The sequence below is a fragment of the Xiphias gladius genome, chromosome 7, assembly GCF_016859285.1.
Source record: "Xiphias gladius isolate SHS-SW01 ecotype Sanya breed wild chromosome 7, ASM1685928v1, whole genome shotgun sequence".
NCBI lineage: Eukaryota > Metazoa > Chordata > Actinopteri > Istiophoriformes > Xiphiidae > Xiphias > Xiphias gladius.
Window position 1 is genome coordinate 916902 of NC_053406.1, and position 26921 is coordinate 943822.

The 26921-nt window shown below is 38.5% G+C and overlaps 1 protein-coding gene across 1 annotated transcript; it reads right to left on the minus strand.

Annotated features, from left to right (window-relative positions):
• Positions 1 to 2617: 2617 nt before the first annotated feature.
• Positions 2618 to 26318, minus strand: tbx4 (T-box transcription factor 4). The gene is made up of 9 exons (XM_040131338.1): positions 26300 to 26318; positions 22735 to 22878; positions 22447 to 22541; positions 11862 to 11981; positions 9209 to 9356; positions 4677 to 4829; positions 3849 to 3937; positions 3386 to 3621; positions 2618 to 3273 (listed from the first exon to the last, which is right to left on the minus strand). Exons 2-9 carry the CDS (start codon positions 22876 to 22878, stop codon positions 2618 to 2620), a joined length of 1641 nt encoding a protein of 546 aa, XP_039987272.1. The 5' UTR covers positions 26300 to 26318.
• Positions 26319 to 26921: the final 603 nt, after the last annotated feature.

Here is a 26921-nt window from a genome sequence, read left to right on the forward strand (position 1 = left end):
TCATATGTGTAGATCGGAACAAAGCTTTTTCCTAGTACATAGTGTCTGAATGTCAGTTCATCTTGATAAGCAGAACTTATTTGATTTCATGTCACATTAAACTGGAGGATGTATTAAACAGTATGATTTGTGATTTGTTGACAGCACACTGGAATAATTGGTGACCTAGTATTAAAAGCTTTTGACTGGTGTATTTATAACCTACGCCATGGAGGTTATGTGATCACCCCTGTCTTTTTTTTTGTCTTTTTTAAAATTCTCATTTTCTACAATATCTGCACATGGCAACTATGGTATGGCTAAGGTTAGGCAAGGATCATGGCACAGTATGGTTAGGCAACTAAAACACTTGGTAAAGAATAGAGAAAGATCATGGTTACACTTGATTAAAAGGGTTAGGGATAATGAACCAAATTGCTTGTCTGTGAAGGGACGCGACTGGTTTCCCGTATGCTACATACAGGGCATACTACCTTCTGCACTGGCACTGAACATTGGGATTGAATGTTAATAAAGAGCTGCAGAATCATCCAATACAAACCTGATTCATAGGGATATTGGGCTGTAAAAATAGCACAATCTGAGATACTGCTTATTCTTACTGTAATGGAAGATTTTTGAACAGTTCAGACATGATGTAACAATAATAAAACTGCCAAAGACTGGCTTTGATTTGAAAACGCTATAATATGCAAAGCCTCAGGTATCAAAAATGGTAATTTCTTAAAAATTTAAGGTGATTATAATGTAGTTTAATAGTACAATGCTGGTCTCGGATTAAATATAGCAAATAATTACAGACATGAAAATTTTTATTTATCAGGTGTGCAAAAATGTCAATATATTCAAAAATGTTATATTGAATTTAAAAACATGAAATAAAGGAACAATGCGCAAATACATGATGGATCACCAACAAATCCTAAAAATAATCCTTCTTTGTCAATGCAAGTTCAAACTCCACTGTATGTAATGCTACAGAGAGGCTTTTCTTTCTTCTTCCCTGTCTGCTCAGGCTATTTTGTATTTGCAGTCTTAAGAATTTTTTCCAAGTAAGTCATTTGGGATTGGGATTTGTATGCAGCTCTCTTTTCCGGTATTCACCATGGCTTAACAACAGTTCTTTAAGATCCCATCTGGTTCTGCCTGAGAGTTCTTTGCTGTCCCATTTAACTAGAATACCGTTTGGAGTCATGAGTTTGGAGCCAAGCTTTGACAACCAACCAAATGGCTCAGTCTTACACTCACTACATGAGTTCCAGTAACATGCAATTAGCATAGACCTACAGAAAGTGTTATGATAAGACTTACGTACAGTACACCCTAACAACTCTCATGATGGGTGGTTTTGTGCTCTGTATGTACACCATAGGAAAAGACTGCCTTACATAGCTTGTTGATTTAATGTCTTCATACATATAATTCTTAGTGTATGCACAATTAACTTATATTTCTCTGTTATATTCTGATATGATCAACCTCACTTTGCAGTGAACTTTGCACTTCTACCTAGTAGCCGAGTAGCAAATCTCATTTTGGCACGTGAATAATTAGGATTCAAAGGAGCTTGGCTGTGATAACTTTTTATATATGTGATAACTTTTGGACATCCCCTCCCAGTTGAACTTGTCTCAAGGCTGGCGATATTCTGTATTTTTCTTATTTCCAACAAATCCAACGAAAATACCAAGACCAACAATGAAATGATACTTCACATCAATGATGAACACTGTTGTCTAGGTTGATATGTTCGTTCCTTACCAAGAACACAACCCCTGTAATTGATTGAAATCAATCCACCATACACTGTCATTCTGCCGGAAATACTCACCAACTCACCAAATATAGTGTATTCAGTCTGTCAGATCACTTGGAATGGATAATTATGTGAATGTAGACCATATACAGTGTTGATATTTCACATCGAGGCTCTGACCTTGTCACACCCCACAATGAAGCACCAAGCTCTGCGCAACAGGGTGTAGGAAGTGACAATAATAATTTCCCCCTGAGGGGAATGTAGACTCACAACCTATAGGTGGAGGATGGGCAGCAGTAGCATAAAGTGACAGCACAGCTTTCAGGTGAGTGGTGTGGAAGCAGGCAGGCAGCAAAAGAGCGAGCAGTGAAACATAGAATAATGCCAGTCTCATTCTTTGAACTTGTTCTGTGTAGGTGAAGCTCTTTATGAAGTGATAAAATCTTCAATGCTCTGTCTTCCTTTGAGGGATTTGATGTATCTAAAACATAAAGTATGGCTCTCTAGAGTAAGAACAGCATCTGCTAATTTTTTTTAAAGTTCCTGGTCAACAAGCTTAATGCTCCATCTGACAAACTTCAAGTGCTGATCAGACCTATGCTTTGCATTTGAGTGTGAGAAAACCACCTTACTGTATCTGATCACAGAATTATAGAAAATATTCCTAACATCAACAAGAGGAGGTCAGCCACTGTTCACCAAATACAGTATTGCATGTCATAGTTGTTTCATTGAGAGTTATTGGAAGTAAATGGCTTTGGAGTGTAATTTGGCAATGAACTGTAGTTAATTACCATTGCGTGGCATTGGCAGCCCGACTTGTATATTGGATAAAATTGGCTTCTCCAGTGGTCTGCATTAACTGTCAGTCCAGTGAGTCCCTGCACTGCTAAGCCCCACTTGGTACTGATAGGATGGATCCCGGATGGATATAGTGCCTTGTGTGGGATAGGCTGAGAAATCTCTGTGCGGCCGGAGCGGTGACCCAGGCTTCTTGTGGTACAGAGATGGACGACCTGACCTATCTCTGGACCCTGGAACAGCTGGAGAACATGATGAAGAGGAGGAGGATGTAGGTATGACGGGCAGACCACGCTGGACTGAAGCAGAGCCGTAGATACCCAAGTCAGCCTGTGACCTTGACGCCATGGATGACGTGGGGTGGGGTACCACAGGTGTCACTGTGGCAGCGTTGGTGAAGTGAGCTGTGAAGGGCTGGTACGGGACACCATCCACGCTATAGCGTGGGTAGGACTGCATTGTAGCCCACATGTTGCAATTTATTGAAGGGGAGTTGGTCAGGTCATCTGTGTCCCCTGCCACAGATCCAGACTCTGTTTCCATACTACCATACATACAAGCTTCTCTAGAGGTGATCGACTCAGTGCAGTATGGATGAGACAGTAGGGACGATTCATAAGAGGGAGCTGACCGAAAGTAATGCTCCTCTGAGCCCACAGATGGTGTCTCCAGATATGGCCGCTTACATCCAAGCTCCAGGTGTCGGGCATTATCTGCAAAGTGATATAGTTAACTGCAATAGGTTTTAAATGAAAAGAACACTTACCGGGCATGTTGTAATGCGTACAGTCCTGTATGACTGCTGAACAGTGGCGAAGAACATACCTCTGTGTTTAAAGCAGTGGTACAGAAGGCTGGGTTCTCTGTTCTGAGGGAAGTGGTTTGAGATAGGATCTTGTGGGCCTGCATTAGACAAAGTAACACCAGTCTCATATTGATAAGAGGACAGGACTTGAGGGTGCCCCGATAGAACTCCTGCTCCAAGCTTCCCTGCAAGGTTACTTTGTGAGGAGATGAGCCTCTGGCGAACCATGTTCTTTGAAATCACTGGATATTCTTTCCTATACATCAGTAGTAGCAATAGAAAAGGAAAAGGATCAGTTTCCCATCCCCACAATACCACTCGACACAGTCTTTCAAGGAGACAAGGTGGATTCTTATGTCAAAAATAAACTCCTGAAGAGCTCATTTATATACAATATGTCAAGTTTATGAGAGAATTCCAGTGTGCTAAATGGCTCTATAGGATCAGTTTTACCTTCCAGGTTCCGTTTTCGTGTAAACATACCCCTGTAGTCTTGCAACGCGCAGATCTCCTTCTTCACTACCTCGGAATCCCTTGGCAAATGGATTGTTTTCTATTTTTAGCTGAGTGATCTAAGGAAATTACCGACATTAGAGCTCTCATTCTATTTGGTATAAACCAAACCATAGTTAAAGCAATTGAAGGAACACTGACAGTTTTCAACTTCAGGCTCTTTGCTTTGGTGGACATGCACCCTTACACCACCTGTACGTACCTATGCACAAATTATAGTTCAGTATGCCAACTCACGTAGAATAGAGTATTATGTAAATGTAAAAACAGCATTAATGTTTGGCATCTAGGCTCTGATCTTGTTGCTCCCCACAAGCAAACATTGAGATCAACTCAGCAGATCGTGAGCAGGGACAATAGCCTACAGGTGGATGCTGGGGTGGAGTTGGAGCTTTTGAAATGCTGTCAGCAGTGGCAGTGTTATAGCTTTTGGGTGTGGTGTGGTGTGGCAGGAGGCATGCACCAAAAGAATGAGCATAACACTGACATCTTAAATCCAGTGCTATGATTAAAATGGTTTTGTTGCAGTGAGAGGAGTGTAGTATAGACCCAAGTAGGGCTGCCTGAACAAGCTCACAGGCTTTGCTTCATTTCAATTTAATCAATCTACACCTAGAAAGACTTAATACCCTTTAAACATGATTTACTTTTGGGCAACCTACTCAGAAAATCAGGGAGTAAGTGCTTGTGAATAGAGCTGACACCAACATGTATTACAAAATACTTTTATATTTGTAAAACTAGGAATTTGGCATTAACTTTATTTTAACTTTAAATGTATTGTTGATAGTGCTGTACCTTGTGGTTTTGATACGAGGTTACAGAGATGAATGCTGTCTCATGAAAGACATGAGTACAGTAGGCAGTGTTCTTGGATCCAAAGGCGTTGTTCTCATCGGCTTTGACTATGTGTAGTCTGGGCTGGTACTTGTGCATAGAGTTCAGGATGATCTGTGAGGAGAAGACATGGCAACACATTTCTTTTTCAAATTTATTGTAGCAACAAAATAACAGCCATTATGGCATGGTACATAGGAGCTGATGTCAAGATGTTAGATGCATAAATTAAACTTCTATTATTTATTTTTTCACTACTAATTGTCACTTCCTACTCTGCATAAGGGGGAATAGGAAGTTATAATAATAATTTCCCCCTGAGGGGAATGCAGACTCACAACCTATAGGTGGAGGTTGGGCAGCAGTAGCATAAAGGGCTTCATTCATCATCAGCCCTAAATAGTCCCCAACAAATACACAATTTACTGCTGATTGAGTAACATTTTCTACAAACTGCAGAGCCCAGCTGTTTGGGGAAAAGAGTGAACCTTTTTTTTTTTTTTTAAAAAGGAACTATATACAGTATTTGTAAAGATATGGATCTACAGCAGGCACAACTGGGCTTGGAGCTGAGGGTCACAGAGACTAAAGGGAAGTCAGAGAGTGTTAAGAGATGGACTAATCATTGTGGTATTGGTCTTTTCATGGGATTTGTTGACAACAAGAAACATAGAATAATATCAGTCTCATTGTTTGAACTTGTACTGTGTAGGTGAAGCTCTGTATGAAGTGATAAAACCTTCAGTGCTCTGTTTTCCTTTGAAGGATTTCATGTATCTAAAACATAAAGTATGGCTCTCTAGAGTAAGACCAGCATCTGCTTATTATCCCTTATCTATTTTTTTGTCAAAAAACTTGTCCTCATTGTTGCTTCAGGTTTGCTAGCTAAGACTATCGGGATAGTTGTTGTTACAAGTTCCTGGTGAACAAGCTTAATGCTCCTTCTGACAAATTTCAAGTGTTGATCAAACCTATGCTTTGCATTTGAGTGTGAGAAAACCACCTTACTGTATCTGATCACAGGCTTATAGAAAATATTCCTAACATCTAGAGGAGGTCAGCTATCTATATATTTCTACATTATACATATATTACACTGTTCTTAATTCATCATGTTAATTATTCTTGGATATTTAAAGATTTCACTCAAACAAAGTGAACATTTTAAAACAATTATAATTATATATAATTTTAATTATATATACTGTACCACTGAATAAAGGATTTTTTTTTAAAGAATGTGAAATGGCAGATGTAGGATCAATCTATATCTCTGATTATATTCCTTTGAAGACTATTCCTTCCGAGCCCTCATACATTTTTGAAGCGAGCAACACGATCTGTGAGTCTGTGGGGGAGAATCACAGCGACTGGTCCATGCTCACTCTTTTTACAGTGTTTTGTGGGAATTTTATAGACAGCTAAATTTCCAGTGCACCACCTTCTGAACTTGGAACCAGTCTGAGACTAAAATCATGCAACAGGATTTGAAATAAGTGTTTAATGAGTGTGTTCAAGGCTTTTGGGGATATTATTCTTACCAAAGTAGTTAGCTTGATGAGGTGAATTATCTATTTTAATGCTTTCAGCTGACATGCATAGTATACCATGTCTGTTACCATCCATTCCCTGCTGAAATCCATGGTGAAATTGAGCCGTTCAAGTGCAAAGTTGTTGGTATCAATTAGATCAGTTAACTGTTTCTCTGCATCTTTCATCTCCATCACATTTGATGTGGAATCTGGGTGTTGTGTATCAGTATAGCAGGTAGCATGTGTTGAGTGCACTTAGTGTTTAGATTGTTTGGGTGGCTGCAGGTCAGCTCACTACCATCAGTCTGCTCAACGCAGCCTAGGCCTAGTGCTGTGCCCAGTGAAGCATTAGCAACAGTACGGTGGGGTCATCACAAGTCCAGCTCTGTCAGGGGCAATAAACATCAAGCTCTGCACCTTGCCTCCCCTCCTCATTTGCCAGATGCTCTCTTGAGGAGCCTTCTCCTCCAGGGGGCTCCCAACGAGAGGCAAAGGTTGAAGAGGGCACAGGGAGCCAGGCTCAGGTTGACACTGAATGGCCCTGCACTCACATGCTTCTGTTGCTGAGGCAGGCTGGAGACAGAGATAAGCTATTGGTTGGTTCACCAGGGGCTCTCTGTTGACCTTTGTCTGCTCTGCTGTCTGGCTGCTGTCTGAGGGTGATACTGAAGACTCTTGGGTGACTGTCTGAATGCAGTTATCAGAGAAGCCTTCCTTAGATCACTGAAGAGCTAAAGAAGGCATTTACTTTCATCTTCCTTGGTATAAAAACATTCAGACATGATTATTTGCTTTGACTGATGTACTTAGGATTAATTCTTGAAAGGACAAGTATTATTTTATTACCATAGCACATAATTGCCCAACCCTATCGCCAAACAAGAACTTAATATTGGACCATATTGCAAAAACCCCAGATTACGTCCAATGCCAACATTATAAAATTAATTCTCTCTTTGCGTGGCGACTGCTGTATGATTAAGGTTGGGGAATGATTATAGTTATGGAGAATAAGCTATGGTTAAGGTCTGACTAGGGTTATGCAACTAAAACTCTTAGTTAAGGTTAGGAAAAGACTGTGTTACAGTAAATAAAATATTGACTGTAATTTATGTCAATTTAAGGTCTTTGATGGGATGGAATTCCAGTCCCTAGCATTGCCACAAAAATGATGTAAATCATGAAGGCAGTATTGACCTACAATATATGGATGTCATGCATTGGGATACTGGGCTGAATGACCATAATACATGAGCATTCAGTGTTTGGACAGGGTCAGTAATCAATATCAATGACTCTGGACTGTTATTTGTGATACTACCACCCAATTGTTTGTGCAACAAAACAGCTCCACTGACGTGTAGATTCCTCGCAACATCTCTTGGCCAGTAGTAGCAAATCTATCCCAGGTCACTAACATCTCTTTGCTATATTAAACAGCAGATAGTTTGTATTTCTGATGCTGACCAGATCCATGGTCAAGACAGTACGGTGGTGGGTGTGTGATTGGTGCAATATAGAGAAGAACAATTGTTTTGGTTTTTAAGATCCATGGGAAACAGAAGTCTCTAGTCCTGTTGTATAGACCATAGAACACTGATTCTATGGTGTGAGAACCTAGTACTGTACAAGGGGACTAATTTGAATCATTAAAACGCAGACTTCCCAATTGGGAAAATGTATCTGTTAATTTGCACTGAACGTCTGCAATAGTATGTCTATACTATATCTACAATAGTCTGCACTCTCATACGGGGCAGTAACAGCAAAAAAGAAGAGTGAGCCCCTTGGTTAAATTAGTAATTTATACATATTCTTTAATGAACATAATCAGTACTGAATGAAGGTTCTATCACTCGTCTTTGAGCACTGCCCTTCTACACATCTCCTGGTCTGGGCGTCATCTGGGCTCTGCTTGGCCTCTAACTCGCTCTGTTCTCATTACTAGCCCTTATCACTGGCCAGGCACTCAAATCAACCTGACAGCAGGCCCCGCCACTGATCTGAGAGGTTATGAACCTAATGAGCCCGCCCATTGATGGGATGGCTTCAGACAAGTTATCCCAGAGTCCCCCTGGGGAGTGCTGCCACAGTCACAGTCTTCACCTCCCTCTGCCTCTTCTGTTTTTCCCTCCAGTCTCTATTATGCACTCCTTCACTTTCTTCCATCCTTCTTTAAGAAATTTGCCTGTGAAAAACAGCTTCATGATTTTTTTGTTATTTATATTTATATTTCACATCAGCTCTATGTTTCACATATAGTTACTTCTCAATGCAATGTTTGTGACATTGGGAGAGCTTTTTGTCAAACATGAGTCATTAAATTTTATTTTGGAGTGTTGGAGGTGTTTTCAATACAGGGAAAGTTAAAATCAGTAAATTGTCTGAGGACCACAAGGAATTTTAGAAATAAGTAACTGTTTAACTTTACCCCAATACAAAAGGAATTTCACCTGTAGAAACCTGATTATGTACAGCAAATTGTATTCATTAAGGCTGGTTTATGAACAGTATAATGTAGGTTAGATCATCACCACTTTACTCATCATTTGCACACTTATATTTTTTACAACAGATCATTTATTTAAGTAGTTTTGTCCATGATTCCTAGTCTGGATGATAGACACCAGATGTATTGGAGAGATGTGGAGATGTAACAATTCATTCCAATCAATCATTCCAATTGGTTAACATTTAATTGCTGAAGTCTGGAAACATGGCAACAGTTCTCAGTACTGCTTTATATGTCCACTGTTGCAAGACGTTGTCAGACAGGTTATTAATTTTCATATTCATTCAGGCTATTTAGGACCACATTTTAACCATACTGCGTAGGCCACTGATTTCTAACTGACACCACTGTAAAACTGTTGTGATTTAAGCAAGTAAATTAGTGAGTAAAATCTTAACCATCTGGGATGATAACAAAATAGAAAGGACAGGTTCCCTGTAGTTACTCACATGCCCAAAAGGGTCAAGATGATTGTTTGTAAGCTTGAGTTTCTGAAACGATACCAGTTGCCTCATCCAGTGAGCTCCTGTGGCAGGGGAATCTGGGTGCACATAGAGTCTCCCTGGCATTGCTGGTTCTGCTTTTCCAGCCACCATCCTAAATCAGATTGAGGATGGAGAAAGAAATAACAAATTCATATGTATTTGTATTTGTAACTGCTATGCGTAACTGCTTTAAAGAATAAGTGGCATTTAGTTTTTTGGGGAATATGTCAGTCTCCTTTACCATAATTTTGCTGTATACATGATTAGAACACCACTGCTCTCAACCCTCACAGTATAAAATCCCTTAGATTGGAATGGGATGGCCTCTGCTAAAACATCATTACTAATTATGCTTATCCAAGGTGTTGCTGAGGAACAGCAGAACCCACCAACTGCAGGCCATGCCACAAGATCAGAAACAAGTGGCTGTAAAATGGTTTCTTTCTGTTTTAGATTTTCAAATCTTTTCAGCTTTTCATGGCAAAACTTTATTTTATACTTTATCGTCCACCCATGAATGGAAGGCAGTGCCAGCTCTCATGTCCTACTGATGGATAGAAGACTGCAAGGTCGTCACCTCCAGACGCAGGGTCAGATGGAGAAATATTGAGTCCAATCCAGAATCTTTTTTTTCTCTTTGACAAGCGTTTTGCCAGTGCCCTGCAGTAAGGAGCCATAGCCAAGGATGATCTGCAGTAACAGTTAGCTATCAGACCATGCTAAACTCAGTTATTCTGCTTTTTAAAAATATTTGAAGTAAGTAGAATGAATAGAAAATTAAAATAAAACAAATACTATGATTTTGTGTGGGTAGTTGTGTTCCTTGCTGACAAGCTGATTTTCTTCTTTTGGGATTATGTGTGGATTTCAGATGATTTTAGTAAATGCTAATCATCTTTGGTTAATAAAGGGCATTATGGTTATCTGAGGAACCAAGTGCATCTTTTAAAAGGATATTATTTACCCAATATAGACATGACTGAAAAAGCGTATAATGACACTCTATCCCTCTATCTCATGGAGAGATGACAGGAGCAGAATATCGGTGTCACAGTTAGCCCCTATCTTGTGACCTGTGGGTTTGCAAACTATGGGCCAGGGATTAACCTTTTAGGAGGCCCACTGCCAAAAACCTGCAGTTGGGTCGATATTACACACCATATAAACTAAAATAATGAAGGTCTTAAAAACTAAATTTTGACATGCCCCCTCCTCAAGAGAGTTTCACATCATTACTGTAGGTAATGATGCAGGACCCACCTAACTCTATATTATACTAAGGGGTTGTAAATTTCACACTTGCAATTGAAACACCATGAACTTGGGACTTTTAGGGACACAGGGCAGTTGCCCACTTTGCCAGGTTGATAATCCAACATTGTTCCAAGGTATGTATTCGCAGTGTGTATTCAGGTCTGAATCTGTCTGCTGTTCTTTTCAACAAGGTAGATATACAAAATAACATAAAACTACTTTTTGTTTAACAACAACATAGTTGTTAACATGGTGTAATGACCACTGATTTTAGTTTAGTATCAATGAAATGGTGTGCCCATCATGCACTGAGGCAGAAAGTAAGTTTGTCAAGGTCAGATGGTGGATAGGCATGTACCCTGTCAGACTTCACTGAGATACTAGAGTTTGCTACCTGTCACAGACCTGCAATTAATGTTCACATTTTTACTAAAAGTAACTAGATCTTTCTCTCCATGCTCTGCCAAGTGTTGTAGTTGCCTAACCCTGACCATACCAGGACCTTGTTTTTTGCCATAGCCACAATCTTTCCCTAATGTTAATCATATTGTAGTTGCCATGCACAAATATTGTAGAAAGATTTTTGAAAACAGTGGCATTGGATGTAAAAAATGATACGATTGAATATAATCCAGCCTTTTGCAGACTCATTTAATGGCACCCTTCTTGTCAGGTGATAGGTGTTGGCTAGCAACATAGCAGATGAATAACTGGACTAGTCCTCTCTCATTGAACCAAAACTATTAAACTTTTACAGAACAGCAGACACTGTGGCCCCGAGTGACAATTACATGACAATAGCATGTTGGATTTCACCTTCGTTTCCCAAGAGTCAGTTGCTTTGGAGGCATTATCATCAGGCAATTTGGCGAGAGTGAGAGGAATGGGATCACAAACAAGAAACAGCAAACACGTCTTGTTCACCTCTGTTCTCGTGATAACACCATTTATAAAAATCTGTGACATGCTATAAGGAAGCTTAACATTAGCACAAGTACAGAGCAGTCATGAAATCACTGAACTGATTCACTAATTGACATTCAGTTACACAACAATATCTAGTTACAGTTTGCTAAAATTGGCTAACATTAGCCACCAGCTACTGGTCATACCAGGTCAAGTAAAGCAGTAGCAACAAAACACCTAAGTGTATTGAACTAAGCATGGGTGTGTTCTGTTGCTTATGAATTCAAGTTTTCAATTGTAAGAAAAATTCATTTCTTTCTTTCAAAAGTTACATAGTGTTGTTTAAACCTCTGTGACTTGAGTAGTTTTTTTTTCTGCTAATGACATGAAGAGAATTACATTTAAAAGGCTTTGGGGTAACCCTCAGCCAAAAATACTTGTGACCTTACAAACTTACCACTTGTTATCACAGAACTTGTAGCGGTGGTCATCACCTGGGACAATGTCAATTAGTAGGATGTACTTGGTTTTGGGGTTCATCCCAGTCACTTTGACTTTGTAGCTAGGAAACATCCTCCTGTTGAAGGATTGTAGAAGGAAGCTGTTAGAAATTCTTGTATTTGTTGTGCAGTGCTTTTACAGTGTGAAATATTCTGAAAAAGGAGCTGACCTCAGCCCCACAAATCAGTTCATCTTAACTGAGTCACATGTTTGTCACTGAGTTTTAGATTAATTAGCCTTATGTATAGTACAGTAAACATAAGTTCCTATTCTCAAACAGAAGTCTTTGTGGTTGGGAACCTTTAATAATGATTTGATCTAAACTTGTATTTCTATGATTGTCAGTTTCCGTAAAAAAAGAGTTGCCTTTTCATTTGCAGCCAAATTCAAGGTGTAACAGAAATCTGCTTTTATCAAAGGATCTGCACATTGTATTCTGTACTGATCATCTTCTTGAGAAAAGATCCCATGGACTGTTAAAAACAGTTGTGTGTGTAGGACAAGTTTAGTATCGTCACCGAAAGTGTAGATGAAGATCCGATTAGCTCACTGTCTGCAGCTCAGTGATGTTCTTAAGTGCCTGGGATGAGGTCCCATAGAGATCATGGGATTCAGAGAAGAGTAGGGTGAGAAGCTGCCTTCTCTGAAACCTGAAATACCCTTTACCTGATCATTAATTTGATAAAACCCATTTCTACAAAGATAACCCCACTAAGCACATTACAGAATTGGACCCACTTGCCAAAGCTTTTCATTGTTGTTGTCCTTACTGTCAAAATCTTCACATTTCTGGCCTGGTAATAATTAGTCTCCCTGCAGGCATTTATTTGGGAGAGGACTGAAATCCTCTCATACTTGCGATACTGAGACACTAAAAAAGGCATTGGAACACACTCTATCTTTCATCTTTTAAATGCCTCAAGACTAAAAGACAGACAATGCTAATATAGCAGTCAAGGCCATAAAAACTGACCTCTTCTGGGAAACCAAAAACTTTTTCATCCCATCTGCACTAAAGGAAATTTTGCAAAGGGCTCTGCGCCTCCTTATAAAGCCGTAAGTGCTTTTTAATGGCACCTCAGATTGGACAACAGTTTAGACAGCGACTTGTCATTGCTCAAGAGGCTATGGTCAAAAATGCTTGAAGTTTATCTGTGGGTGCTGCCCATGGCAATGTGTTCCAACATTGGAGCACACACTTATGTAAGCCTTGGATGCTTTTTTGGGGGGGGGGGCATCAAAACCCCTATCTCCATACTTGATGTTTGTTTCAAATGCCTATCTTCAAAGCCTCATAGTTCTGATACTGATCATTTTACTGTAAATACTCCGTCACATGAGAGAGAAAGAGACAGGATAGGGATTGAGGGCAGGTAATTTAAATCTCTCTCTTAGACTTCAAATCCAATCATTAGGAGAGATCAGTCCCGGTATCATCCTCACTGAAGGATGGGTTAATCCTAGAGGAACATTCAAAACAGACCTCTGCTCATCTCTGGCTCCACTCACACCATACAGACAGAGCAGATGGAGGCCTATGTCAACACATGTGGCCCTTGGATTTGTATAATATGACTAACTACCTAGGGCTCCACTCCTGCTCACTCTTCAAATAAGTCTGTCCCGCCAGACAAATAAAATGGATGCGCTGTGATCTTGGATGTTGTTGAGTCAAAAAGTTGTCTTTTTTGGGAAGTTACAAAAATGGTTGGACGAAGCCTCCCCAATTTTCATCCTCCTAATTTAGTGTATTTAAGTGTATAAATTATCTCAGCTCAGCTGTGATCTTCATTTGAACCTATACATCTTAACGCTTAATTGTTACTTGCCTCAGGTTTGTTTATTTTTGGTGCTGCCAGAGGTGGGTGATCAAGCATTCAGGACAGTGCTTTTGGTTTTTTGGTAAAGAGGTAGTAGATATGTCACTTCTTCAAAAAAAACCAACAACTTAATACATAATCTATTCAAATTGATTTGAATACAATGCTCGTAGCCTCTGGTATGTGACAAGCTAATGTGTCTGTAAGGAAGTTGCATTTGCAAAGTCAACCAACAGCCTTCATCCAAGTTTTTTTTCAAACTATGGTGTCAAATCGATAATGCATAAGTAATGTGAGAACATTACTTTTCAGATGGTTTTTCTTGCTAGCATTATCCATCCAGCTGAGTTCACTAGTCTTCTCCATTTTACATTTGCAAAGAGAACAATGATAACTGATAAGTTTTCTGATAGGGCAATAGGGCATGCAACGGGTCAGGAGGGCAGTGCATTTTAGGAACACCTTTAGGGATGTTTTAAATGTTCTTGTGACATTACCAGCAGCACTGTGAGTGTAGTCTTGTGTTAAGAAGTATGTCAGATAATAAGAGATTATAGAAATTTGTCAACAATTTAACATTTTCTATACTGTTTATACTGATGTAGTTATCCCTTTAACATCTCTGGTTGTACTAGGCCAAATGTTGCAAATTATTCAGTACAACATCTTTATGACAATGTTGGACTATACATGTATATATATGTGTATACTGAAAAATCATATGAATTAAGGGATTGAGAAATTGGTTCATTTACAGCTTTCCTGCAACAATGGAAGTAAATTAAGCCTTGAAAGTTAATGCAAACAATTCCTACAGGTTCCCCAACTTTTGCTGATTAATTGCAAACCATCCGTCTGTACAAAGGCAGTGATGGAGCAAACTGTGTTACGACACCTTCTGATGCATTGTTAGTGCAATACTGTACTGCAGGAAGTAGAATTGAATACTGCTGTCAGAATGGTGAGAAAAAGTCAAGTAACACAGGAAGACAGACTGGTTGGTCATTGGTTCATCCTATAGTAAGATAATGACCCAAAACATTAGAAGAAAAGAACTAGACGGTGGCTTCACATGATGGAAGACCAGCACAGTCTCCAGACTTAAACCCCATGGAGCTGGTTTTTGGAAAAACTTTCTGAATAATATTTCACTTCCATTGTAGAAGGAATGTCACGACTGTGATTCGGCTGCTGGATGTGTCAAAAATTTAGATTAAATTTAGTTAAACCACAATATTCCATGATTCTTTTAAAAAAAGATCTCTAAATTCTATGCTTTCATTTTTTAGAAATATAGAATTATGTACATTTTAAACAGCTGGAATAAATGAGGTGTTGTAAAACTTTGGACTAGTAGTGTATATATGTATGTATATATATATATATATATATATATATATTCACAGACATCAGCAGACACTGTGTATGTTTCCTTGTGATGTTTTCCCAGAGCTTCCCTGCAGCCACCTTCAGCTCTAGCTTGTTGTGGGGTCTCCCTGCATTTAGTCTGGTCTTAACCAAGTGGAATGCTGCTCAGTCAGACTGAGATCAGGTGACTGACTCAGTCAGTCAAAAATAGTCCACCTCTTCACCTTGAAAGCTCTGTGGTTGCTTTGGCCGTACGTTCAGGATTGTTGTCCTGCTGAGTGATGAAATGTAGTCCAGTGACTGTCAGTGCATTTGGCTTATATATTTAAGCACACAAAATGCTCCTGTATACCTCTGCATTCATCCTGTTGCCTCCATCAGCAGTGAAATCGTCAATAAATGCCATTGTGCCAGTTCAGTTGGCAGCCATACATGCCCAAGCCATAAGAAAACCACTGCCATGTTTGACAGATGAGCTGGTGGCTTTGGGTCATTAACTGTTCCTTTTTTTCTCCACAATTTCCTCTTTCCATCATTTTAACAGAAGTTGATTTTTTTTTCATCACTCCATAGAACTTTGTTCGAGTACTCCAGCGGTTTCTTTTTATTTTTTTGTAAACTGCAGCCTGGCTTTTCTGTTTTTGGGGTTTACCAGGGTTTGATCTTGTGGTGAAACCTTTGCAGTTATGGTCAAGAAGTCTTCTCTTGAACGTTGACAAGGAAACATGTCCACCTCATCTGCTTACATCCTGGAGTGTTCTTGACTTGCTGTGCACTCATAAAGGCGTTTTTCTCAATCTAAATGGCAACACTCAACTCTCAGGCAATTCTGAGCCACCTACAATCACTACGTTTACATGCACAAAATATTCCAGTTTTTGCCCTTATTCTAAAAAAGACAATATTCCTACTAAGCTGTTTACATGGCTAATGAAAATGAACATTTCATTAATATTTCCATTTACATGCAGCAGTCAGTACGCCCCATGACAACGTTGCGGTCAGCATTGCAGTCGCCATTGCCCTTATCCAAAAACCTGTTGATATCCAAGTCTTTCAAAAAAAAAAAAAATCAATTTAAGATACATATTCCAAATGCGCTGTATACAAGTCCAAAAAATACTCATAAAACCTGAATAATATTGGCATATCCCACATGTCTTAATCGAAAAATGCTAAATTCAGAATAAGGCCAAATTCTGAATATCCAAATAGAATATGCTGCTGAATATTGTGATATTCAGAATCTAATATGGTTCATGTAATAATAGTGGAATATTTGTGTGCATGTGAATATATAACGACAAACGGCTGCCCAAGAAACATTGAGTAACCAAGTGTCCAATTACTTTTGAACCCCTAAAACCTGGGCACTATTTGTTTAAAGTGCTATATCTCCCACACAGTTCTTTCTATATTGATGTAAACCTACTCAAATTAAAGCTGAGATATGGCACTTTAATGTAGTATCCATTATTTTATTTCAAATGGAATTGTTCTGAAGCTCAAAGCCTGAAGAACAATAAAAAAAAAATGTGTACCTGTCCAAATAATTAGGGTCTTGATGGTACAGTATACATATGTACTCACACACATATATACACATATGGTGGTGTGACTAAGTGAGTGAGTTTAAGGGGAGCATGAGAAATGGAAGGTGGAGAGTGTATGTATGATATCAGTGTCAGGGTGTGTGTGTGTGTGTGTGTTTCTGTGCCAGCTGTTTCTCTTAACATTCCCACATGTTTAGGCCCTAAAATGATCCATTCCCTCTCTGGGAATCTCCAGTACCACAGTAAGATCAAAAGGAGCGTTGGGGGAATGATGAAGCGCTACAACCTAGCAGACTCGCCCTATTGTGGGCGCCGGACTCCTCTTATCAAACTGCTGCTGCTCTTTTGACGGGCTGTGTACAATGAGGGAGAGTGAGGGAAGAGCTGTGCTGCGTGCTTTGCAGAGGGAGGATTATGCCTGGACAATGACATTCACAATAACAAGTCTTCTAGGCTCAGCTAGGTGCTCCATGGGAGTGGACTGAGCTAGTTTCATCGAGTGTTGGGCAAATGTGGGATCCCTGGATGACAGCCTGGCTGTTCTGTATCTGTATCTTCTCCCATGCCGCCTGTGCATTGACCCTCCTCATATGTTACAGCAGTGGATCCCAAACTTTTTTTACACCAGGGCAACCCTTTATGAAGTTTTTTTTCAAAACATGTTGATAAAGTAGGTTGCCAGTTTAAGTTTGTGATTCAAAGTGTAATTAGGCTACCTCAAATAATATAAAGTTCTTGTAAAGTATTGGTTGAGATTTGCAATACCAACCAGTCTTTTTTGATATTGACATTTGCTATTTCTGACTACTACACAACTGGAAAACTCACAAGCTGGAAAGAGTGTCGTGTTTCTTTAACAGCCAGCAAGTCTTTTTTATGGAGTTTTATATATATAATATTGTTAAATATTTTTTTCTATATTTTCTTATTTGAAAACAAATAAAAATAAATGGCAGTTCGTTTTTTATGCGGTGAAACTTTACTACAAATGTACAATTAATGAATGAAAATGAACAGACACTGTGGAACACGTCCTTTAGTAAATGGACTGCACTTATATAGCGCTTTACTAGTATCTCGACCACTCAGAGCTTTACACTACATGCCACATTCACCCATTCACACACACAGTGCTCTTTTCTATACATAATGTGCTTTCTACACACACACACTCACACACCAATGATACATCGAGCAATTAAGGTTTCAGTATCTTGCCCAAGGACACTTCGACATGCGGACTGGAGGAGCCAGGGATCAAACCACCGACCTTCCGGTTGGTGGAAGACCCGCTCTACCTCCTGAGCCACAGCTGCACCTGGGAATCATTGTATACCATTGAGTATACAGCCCTAAGAACCCAAAGTCAGTCCTCCCCAGTTTGGAAACACAACTGCATCCCCTAGTTATAGCTGTATATAATACCTTTAGATTGGTATCGTGGTGCTATAACAGAGCTTCATTTTTAAAGTAGAATTGTCTTTAATTGTCTGTTATTAGCTTTATCAATTTGTTGGGACACAACATAAAGTTTTCATACATCATTTACACCTCTGCCTATTTTTTATTTTATTAAATAAACAAATTCGCACTTGTGCCCAAATTTTCCTTTTTTAATTCTATAAAACCTACATTTTAGTTGGTCTTGACGATTTCATCTTTCATGTAATTGTTTAATTTACTGTGTATAACACGAAGAGAACCTCATTTATTATCATAGGTTACAATCTGTTATAAGTCTGTTTTTTAGGACTTTTAATGTTCTGTTTTAAAATTGATATTTCTAAAATACTTTTGAAATTCTCAAACACATATCTCACATGCACACAGTTCAGATTAATTTTAGCTGCTTTCAGACATGTCTGAAAACATCTTAAAACGATGTTAATTCTGACTGTCTGCGGTTTTTATTCACAGTCAATTTATCATGTAGTATTTAAAATGATACACATGGCACTTAACATTTTGACGTGGTTATGACATATCCATTTCACCCCTCACTCTCTCAGGCTTTCTGCGCACATCAAACTCAGCACCCTGTGACACAACCCACAACTTCAGCCTGGCCATTACTCTACTCCATTTTCACACTTTCCCCTTGATCTTTCAGTTCCACACAGAACAGCATAGTCACTCAAAATCTTCTACCGGTATTATACAATGAAGACTATCTTTTCAAAAGCATCACTTTCTACCTTCCTGGTCGTTTTACAATCTGGGACTTATTGGTTAAGTTCACATTTTACTTAAGGATCTAATTCCCAAGGTACTGAATGTGACACCTAGACATTGCTAGCCACAGCTTTATAGTGGAACGTACAGGACAACAGGACCATTGATCAGAAATAATCCAAGAACAGTTGGTTGAACAGTGTAAAAGTGGAGGCAAATTCAAGCTATGGTGAGGGGTTGCAAATAGAAAGTGCTTAATTTGTAAAGATCCCAAGCCAAGAAGGCTGGGAACAACAGCGTTAAACCAGTTATTTGTAAATCTGTCTCTGGTAGTTGCTCCAAAAAAAAAAAAATCATTGTGCTGATGGAGCTAGTTAGAAATCATTTTAACATCACACTAACACCCCTTTGCCAATACATGAAAGTAATGCTTTGATATTATACAGTTTTTCAAAGATTACTGAAAAAAAGACTACTGGACTACTCAAACTTCTTGACAGAGATCCTTCATCTCCAGTCAGCAGGCAGGGAAGCCCCAGAGGCAGATTAGAGGTTGCTCTTACTGTGTTTGTGTTAATGGAAAAATGTCTATGTCGCTTAAAGGACATGACAAATTTGAAATAAAGCAAAATGCAATCAGGGTAAACAAGTTCTCTGTCCAGGGAATCCTGGACTCACTAACAATGATTGAATATAAACAAGATTTTCTAGTTTTAGTCTGAGAATTTTTTATGGCATGTTACCTGAATACTCAGAGATAATCATAAAGATGTACAAAAATAGTAATGAGTGCTTGCCTTGGTTCATCTGACAACAGTATGAACTGGTTTCCACTGTAAAACAATTCAGATTGAACTTGTTCCTACACTAGGGTTTTTGAAAAAATATAAAATCCCTGAATTATGTTCAGATGCGACGCTTGTTTTTTGTTTTTGTTTTTTAGTATGAATGAACAAAGCGGTACATATATTAAGGGCAGCAACGTCACCAGGAGGTAAATGGCAGGCAGAAAAAGCACACAACTGACACACCAGAGAGCGGAGTTCACAACCGGACTGCCGTCTGTGGGTTTGTCAACAAAAGCACTTTGGTTAAGGTTAGGTAAAGATGGTGGTTTTTGTCAAATGTAAAAAACTCTGGTGTATCTTAAGTCACTGTGAAATTTTTTCTGTGTTAAACCAGACCACAATCTTTCCCCAACCTTAACCAAATGCTCTGAAAATCTAAACATAACCAAAAAAAGCTGAATTATGCTGTAGTCACTACATGTGAATATTGTACTGCAAGATTGGATATTTGGTGGAAAAAAATATGAACATTTTACTGATATATTCAGTATCATCATATTTTGGCCAAATATGTAAATTAACATATCTTAATTACGTTAATAGAAAACGTATTTCGGATGCAATTACGTTTCCTTGAAACTGTGTACAACTAATTATATTATTAAATTAGTTACTTATACACAACGTATTTGCTGTTACAAATTAGCTGTATATAAACCTAATTTCTAGGAGAAAGTGTTGTGGATAGACAAGCAATGATTTGGTTGCTGATTGGAAGCTGATTTTTAGATTCTTGGTTGGTCCACCACTGGTCAATACTGGGATATCTCAACAACTTTTGGATGGATTGCCATGAAATTTGGTACAGACATTAATGTCTACCAAAGGATGACATGTAATAACTTTGGTGATCCCTTACCCTTTCATATAGCATCATTGTCAGGTCAAATGTTTAATTTGTCAATACATTTGTATGTACGTAATACATTTATGACCACATACTCACAAAACAAATGCCATTCCCATCATACTTAGTTTTACTTTGTGTTTAGTGCTTATTAGCAACGTGCTTATTAACATGTTAACATGCTTAACTAAGACGGTAAACATTATAGCAGCTATATATTACCATGTTTTCATTATCGTTGTGGACATATTGCTGTGCTAGCATTAACATATATTCAAAGTGCCACTGTACCTAAGTCCAGCCTCACAGCATGGCTGTAGACCCTTAGTGTTGTTTGATTTAAGATTTTAAGGCTTGGCTGACTATAGCTCTTGTTTTTTCTAGATATTTGACTCCCTTACTCCCTAACTCAACTTCAACAACTGTTGTCTGTGGTCATTTTGCATTTTTAGCTTTTTTTTTTGTGGCATTTCTGCTTTTTAAAAATTCGATACCAATATTAGACAAAAACATGAATGGAAGGGGGCTGCTGCATTAAGGACTCAGCCTCATTAATACATGTTTAACCAGGTGAGCCACCGTTGCACCCCTGTAGCACAGTTTTAAAGGTGCTATGTATTGTTGTAATATTGTCTCTCTTACCACACACACTTTTTTCTTTGTCCAAGCTGTAATCCTCCTATTTTAAACTTTTTTCTATTATTTTATCTGCACTGGTTTGTGATACTATCAAATAAATAATGTAGGCTCAAACCTGTCACTGTTGTCCTGGTACTTTACTAAGACTGACAGCACTCAAGGATAACCTGAGACTGGTTTAGATCATCGTCATCATTATCATCATCATCATTATTAATATTATTTATTTTATTTTATTTTATTTCATTTTTATTTATTTATTTATTTTCCATTTTCTTGTCTGATCAGTGATTCATATTTGACACATTACTGGATTCACTGGAATTGAGTCTCATTTTACCGAAGAATGTTCATATATACAGGATGCTATGACAGCACTTACAATATGCTCTGCTCAAAGATCAGATTTAATGCAATGTTATACTGTGTTTTACAGGGCTACTACAACATGCTCCTTGGTATGACAAATGTCAAAATTACATAATATCTTCTGGCATGATAACGAGGTGAGTAGTTCTGCATGCACTATTCATAATGTACTTGAATAATTTAGTCTGGTTTGATATCATTTATAGAGAGTTTATTTTCAGAGCTGTTGCTTCTGAAGGATTAAGCCAGTTTTTGTGTGACCTTCTGCATGTCTGCTGCAGTCTGACTGTAGGTAAAACCAGACAGGTTCCCAGCACAGCTGCATAGCTAAACCGCTGCACAGCCCTTCAAAGGGCTTTAAGGATTGAGAGCCCACTTTATCAGCTGGACAAGGGAAAGCCCATCTCTCACAGTTATGCAGCATTAAAGGAAAATGTGGTGACCTTTTACATTTTTTACTGAAAAAAAAACATCCCATGAGGAAAGAGAGGCCGAGGTTGATTTGAGAGTGTACTCATTTTCTGGTTAATGTCCAAAGGCCTCACTATCTAATCCTCAGGTCGCATTAAATCCAACAAGCCGAGCAGTCATTTGTGTTTTCAATTATGTAGTCACTGCTGCAGGAACGTTCTGTCTCTTCCTGAAAGACAAAATTATAACTGCTATATGTTACTATTAGCTGCGCAAACAGATGGTCACCAAAAAGGTATGATACTCGTTTTGCGTAAAGAAATCATTATTTAAATGAAATTTAAATATTTCATCTAAACACTTTCCTAAGTACATGCAAAAGATTAGAAATATAACATTTAAATTAAAATGAAGAGCAAGGTGACAAATCTTTAAGCTAAAAATAACTAATGATTTTCCCATCTTCCGGTCTGAACTGTACTGTTATTGATAGATGTTGTGCTGCTTTACTAACCTGCCTGCTTTAGTAATGATCATCTCTGTACCGGCTTCATGGAACTTCTTCCACAGTTCCCTCTCATGAAGGAGGACTTTAATGTTCTCAATGTTCTGAGAAAGAGAGCGGAAATCACTATTAGACACAACACAAACTCACCCATTTCATCACCACAAACTATTAGAAATAATGTATCAAGAAAAACATAATGTAATTTAAAATATCTGCATATAAACACACTACTGAGCAACTCCAGCTCATAAGAAGCTACTGTGTGTATTTGAAATATTAGGTCTCCAAGTCTACCTGTTCAGGCTCACTGGAGCTGGGAATGGCGGAAGCTGTGGATTGGCCCAGTCGTGACTGGTCTGGAAGTAGATCTGTCTCCACCTCGGTCTGAACCCGGCTCATACATTCTTCCGTCACAGCTGAAGCCTTCTCCTGCAGCATCTCTGCAGGATTAGAAAAATACTCAGCTGCCAGACTTATCAGTGAGTAGATGTGCCAATGTCGGCCGTACATCATGCCTGGCATGTGACACTTTTCTGATATAACGCAGACTCTCCAATGCAAATAATATATGAATTTATGAATCCCATACTATCATGGTAACTGTAGAAATGCCGTCAATTTCTGCTCAAATGCACATATACAGTATATAGCCTATAGACCGCTATATGTATCTAGTGTGCTGGCCATACCATGTTGTTGCAGTGCCCTTTTCAAATGAATTTGAGGCATTATTAGCCATGTGCCAGGATTGTAAGTATGAGCTTTGTTGCCAAATCTACATTCATTTGAATTTTTACTGAGAATATAGACAAAACTATTAATTACGTAACTGTAATAAATATGACTCTGAAAAAGTTACATTTGCCTAGGAAGCATTGTATAATCAATGTTCAAATGGATTATTACTTTTTCCTGCATGTGAGAAATATTTAGATTATTTCTCTGTCATTTTTACTTTTTAATTATTAGTCACTTACACCATTTAATAATCTTTCCTATATCATTTATGCTCTGGATCTGCAGCTCTAACTCATAATGACACTTTATTTACATACATCTAAAATGTATCCTCAATAATATTTTATTTACAACACTTAAATTTAAACTATCAACAATTTTATCCAGTGATAATCGATCTAGAAACCAGTTGATGATTCTGCTTCTTTCCCAGCCAAGCATTTTCTTATATGCATACTACAGATAGGTACACCACATCTTCTGTTTAAAGTTAATGTCAGTAATGTACAGATAAAAGCCCAGTAGATGTTAGCCATCATCTCACACATTTTAAAAAGGCTTTTGATTGTAAATTGAAATATCTAATACCTAACTTAATACCTGTCTTGCTCTGGGAAAGTCTGCGGCTAAGGTGTTCTAGAATAAATGCCACAAGCCACATACTTGTTGGCTATAAAAGGTTTTCGTACTTGATTTGCATCAATAAGTCAAACTGTCAAACGTGGACATAAAAATCCAGCAAAAATGTTTTTCTCAGCTTGGCTACAACACTATATGTTTGTAAAAATATACGTTTCCTCAGTTAGAATCAGGTCATTTGTTTGGATTAAAATGTTTTTCACCAGTTGCTGTTGTTGGTGACTGACAAAGTCGCTCAAACATGGAAAATAACTTATGTTAACCAGACCCAAGTAGTGTTTACAGAGGCTTATATTGGATGTAAACATGACAAAATGGTTCAATTGAAATTGAAGGGAAACCTCATATTCATTTAACGTGCTCATTTGACACAACTGAGGACAAAGTTTCGACTATTTGTCTCCTGCTGTCCTGACTACAATTTGAATAGTTAACGTCAGTGTAGACAGTATAAATTCACAGATATTAAGATATAAACAATACAAAATCGTTAATCAGATTTCAGCTATTTTGATATAATCAGTATAAACATAAGCAATACTAAAACCATACAAAATCATTAATGACATACAGTTTAAGCTCTCACAATAAAAGAAAAAAAAAAATACACTATTTTGAATTCAAATGTTTTAGGGTCAGTATTTTTAGGGTCCTTAAAGATAATTTCAAAAACATTTAGTCATTCAGAATCAGGCTGGCCCATTTTAAGTCAAAAAGTTAAGTAGTGTCTTATCCACACCCTTCATTGCTTCCCATGATGTAATAGGGCAAACATCACACTGATAAGTGATGTTGCTATTAATTTGTTCCTTACAAAAATGTAGGCATGAAGACGACACAAAATCCTCACTGAATTTTACTGTTCCATACAATTTAAACATTATCTAGAGAATCTCAACACCTAAAAATCATCTCATCTGAACATGAACCCATACAGACTTAAAACTGTTTAGCTAATGACAGGTTACTCCAGCATGTAAAAAGCTCAGGGTTTACTTCAGATTTGCATATGAGACTCTGGATCAAGGCCTTGGCAGCAAATCACACGGACGTACTGTCATCATAGCTGTAGTCAAAATGCGACCGACAGTGGAGTTTGGTATGAGAATACATGTGAAGTACTGTAACACGCTGTTAAACTGAAACCCTGACCTGAAGGTGAAATCTTAATTAAAATATGAAACATGGTAGACAAGGATTAAAAGTAATCACAAACTAGATGGCTTAGATTTTTAAAAGAAAAAAAGAACAAAGCCAAAGAAAAAATCAGGTGAAACTAACTTAGTGCAACACACAATGGAAGATAAATTTATCCTTGTCATTTTGTTGACCGTCATATGTCCCCCTGTCTCTCACACCTACAGAAACACTGCAGATTGTCTTTCACACTGCTTCATAAAACACCATCTCTGTCTGTGTCTCATCCTGCCGCTGCTGCTGCTGCTCCGAGCTTCTCGTCTGTCTCAGACCCTCGAGGGTGTCATACAGCTGCAGACTGCAGACACTGTTTTCTGAGTGCTGCTTAGGGCAGGAACCATTGATGACATGTTGGCTAAATTATTTCTGCCTCAAACATTTATTTTACTAAAGATGCCCATTGTTGCGTCAATCTAAAAGCATTGCAGCACTTCAAACGGACATATTTCATATTCCAACTATAATTTTTCTTTCAGATTATGTTTCAGCTACTGTAATTCAGACTGACTAAAAGTTCTCCTAATATTTTATAGTGTTCTCGATTATCTTAACTACCAATCTGGGTCAGAAATAAGGCAAACTCTGCCACAAGCAAGTGTAAAACCTGTTGATTTCTTCTCCCTGCTCCTGAAACCTTAACAATGTTCTTTCCTCAGGGTTGGACACTGAGGATGTGGGCCTGTAAACACAGAGTGGCCACTCTCTTAACCATGAAAGTGGAGAGGTGATATCCAGTGTAAACTGATGGGAGACATCTGTGAAAGCTAATAAAGATAAGAGCTGACAGACAAACGGCCACCAAGTCTTTTTACAGTGTGTACCTAGTCCTTTCACTGTTCCTGTTTAACTGAGCAGTGTCAGCCAAAACCCTGCTCCTCTTTCTGTCACACTCCTAAATGTGCTATGGCATATTGATACTGTTCACACTATTAAAAAAAAGTGAATAAATAAAAACAAACTCCTGGCATCAGTCTGTCATATTTTGAGTGCATAACAGTTCTATTTAAATGAGTAAAATCCTCAAGGGAGGCTGGTTTGTACCATACCGTAAGAAATGTTTGCTTTAAATTAATTGTCTTGTAAAACATTACAACGCACTTAAGGGAAAATGAGTAGTGCCTGTTCAGTAGTGACCAACGGTGTTAGTAATGTTCAGATCTGGAAAATATGGAAAAAATACAGAAGATGATCTTGAGCATTTCCACGGTGACAGAAAGTGGAGAAAAAACACAAGTGTCCCTGGTGCCTATTTGACTACAACACCAGTGTAAAGCTCCATTGTTACTTTCGACGTTGCTGGTGAAAGTCACATGGTCTGGCCACCACCAGCGCGCATCAAGCTCTGCTCGGACCACATTGTTTTAGTCCTTCCAAGGGCTCTGCAGGAAAGTAGCGAAATGACAAATGTAACAGGTCCAGAAAGCTAAGAAAAAAAAAAAATAAACGAGTGTAGTCTATGAGACGGACGTGTAACTCAAGACAGCTATTGGTAACAAATTTCAATCTGCCGCCATTTTATGTCTGTGGCGCCGACGCACGAAGGCCCCAGCATGAAACAGTGATGGCTTTTGGGTCTAAATAACAAAAACTATTAGAGGATAAATATGTAAGTAAAGCACGTAAACAAATACATCTCCTGACATCTCTAACCGGCTGCATAGTTTGACAGCACTGAATTCCGCCTCTCTGCAAGTCCACGACAGCCTGCTGACGCATAAATTCACTCCTTGGCAAATCACCCTAAAGTGATCGGGTTTTTTTTTTTTTTAAATAGATTAAAGCTGAGGCCTGGCAAGAATCTATCAACGTTACTAACTTTTTTCACAAGATTAAAATGCGAGGGTCACTGTCCCAGAAACTCCCACAGTGGCTTCAGTGGTCTCCCCCAAAACACAGTAATACCCAGT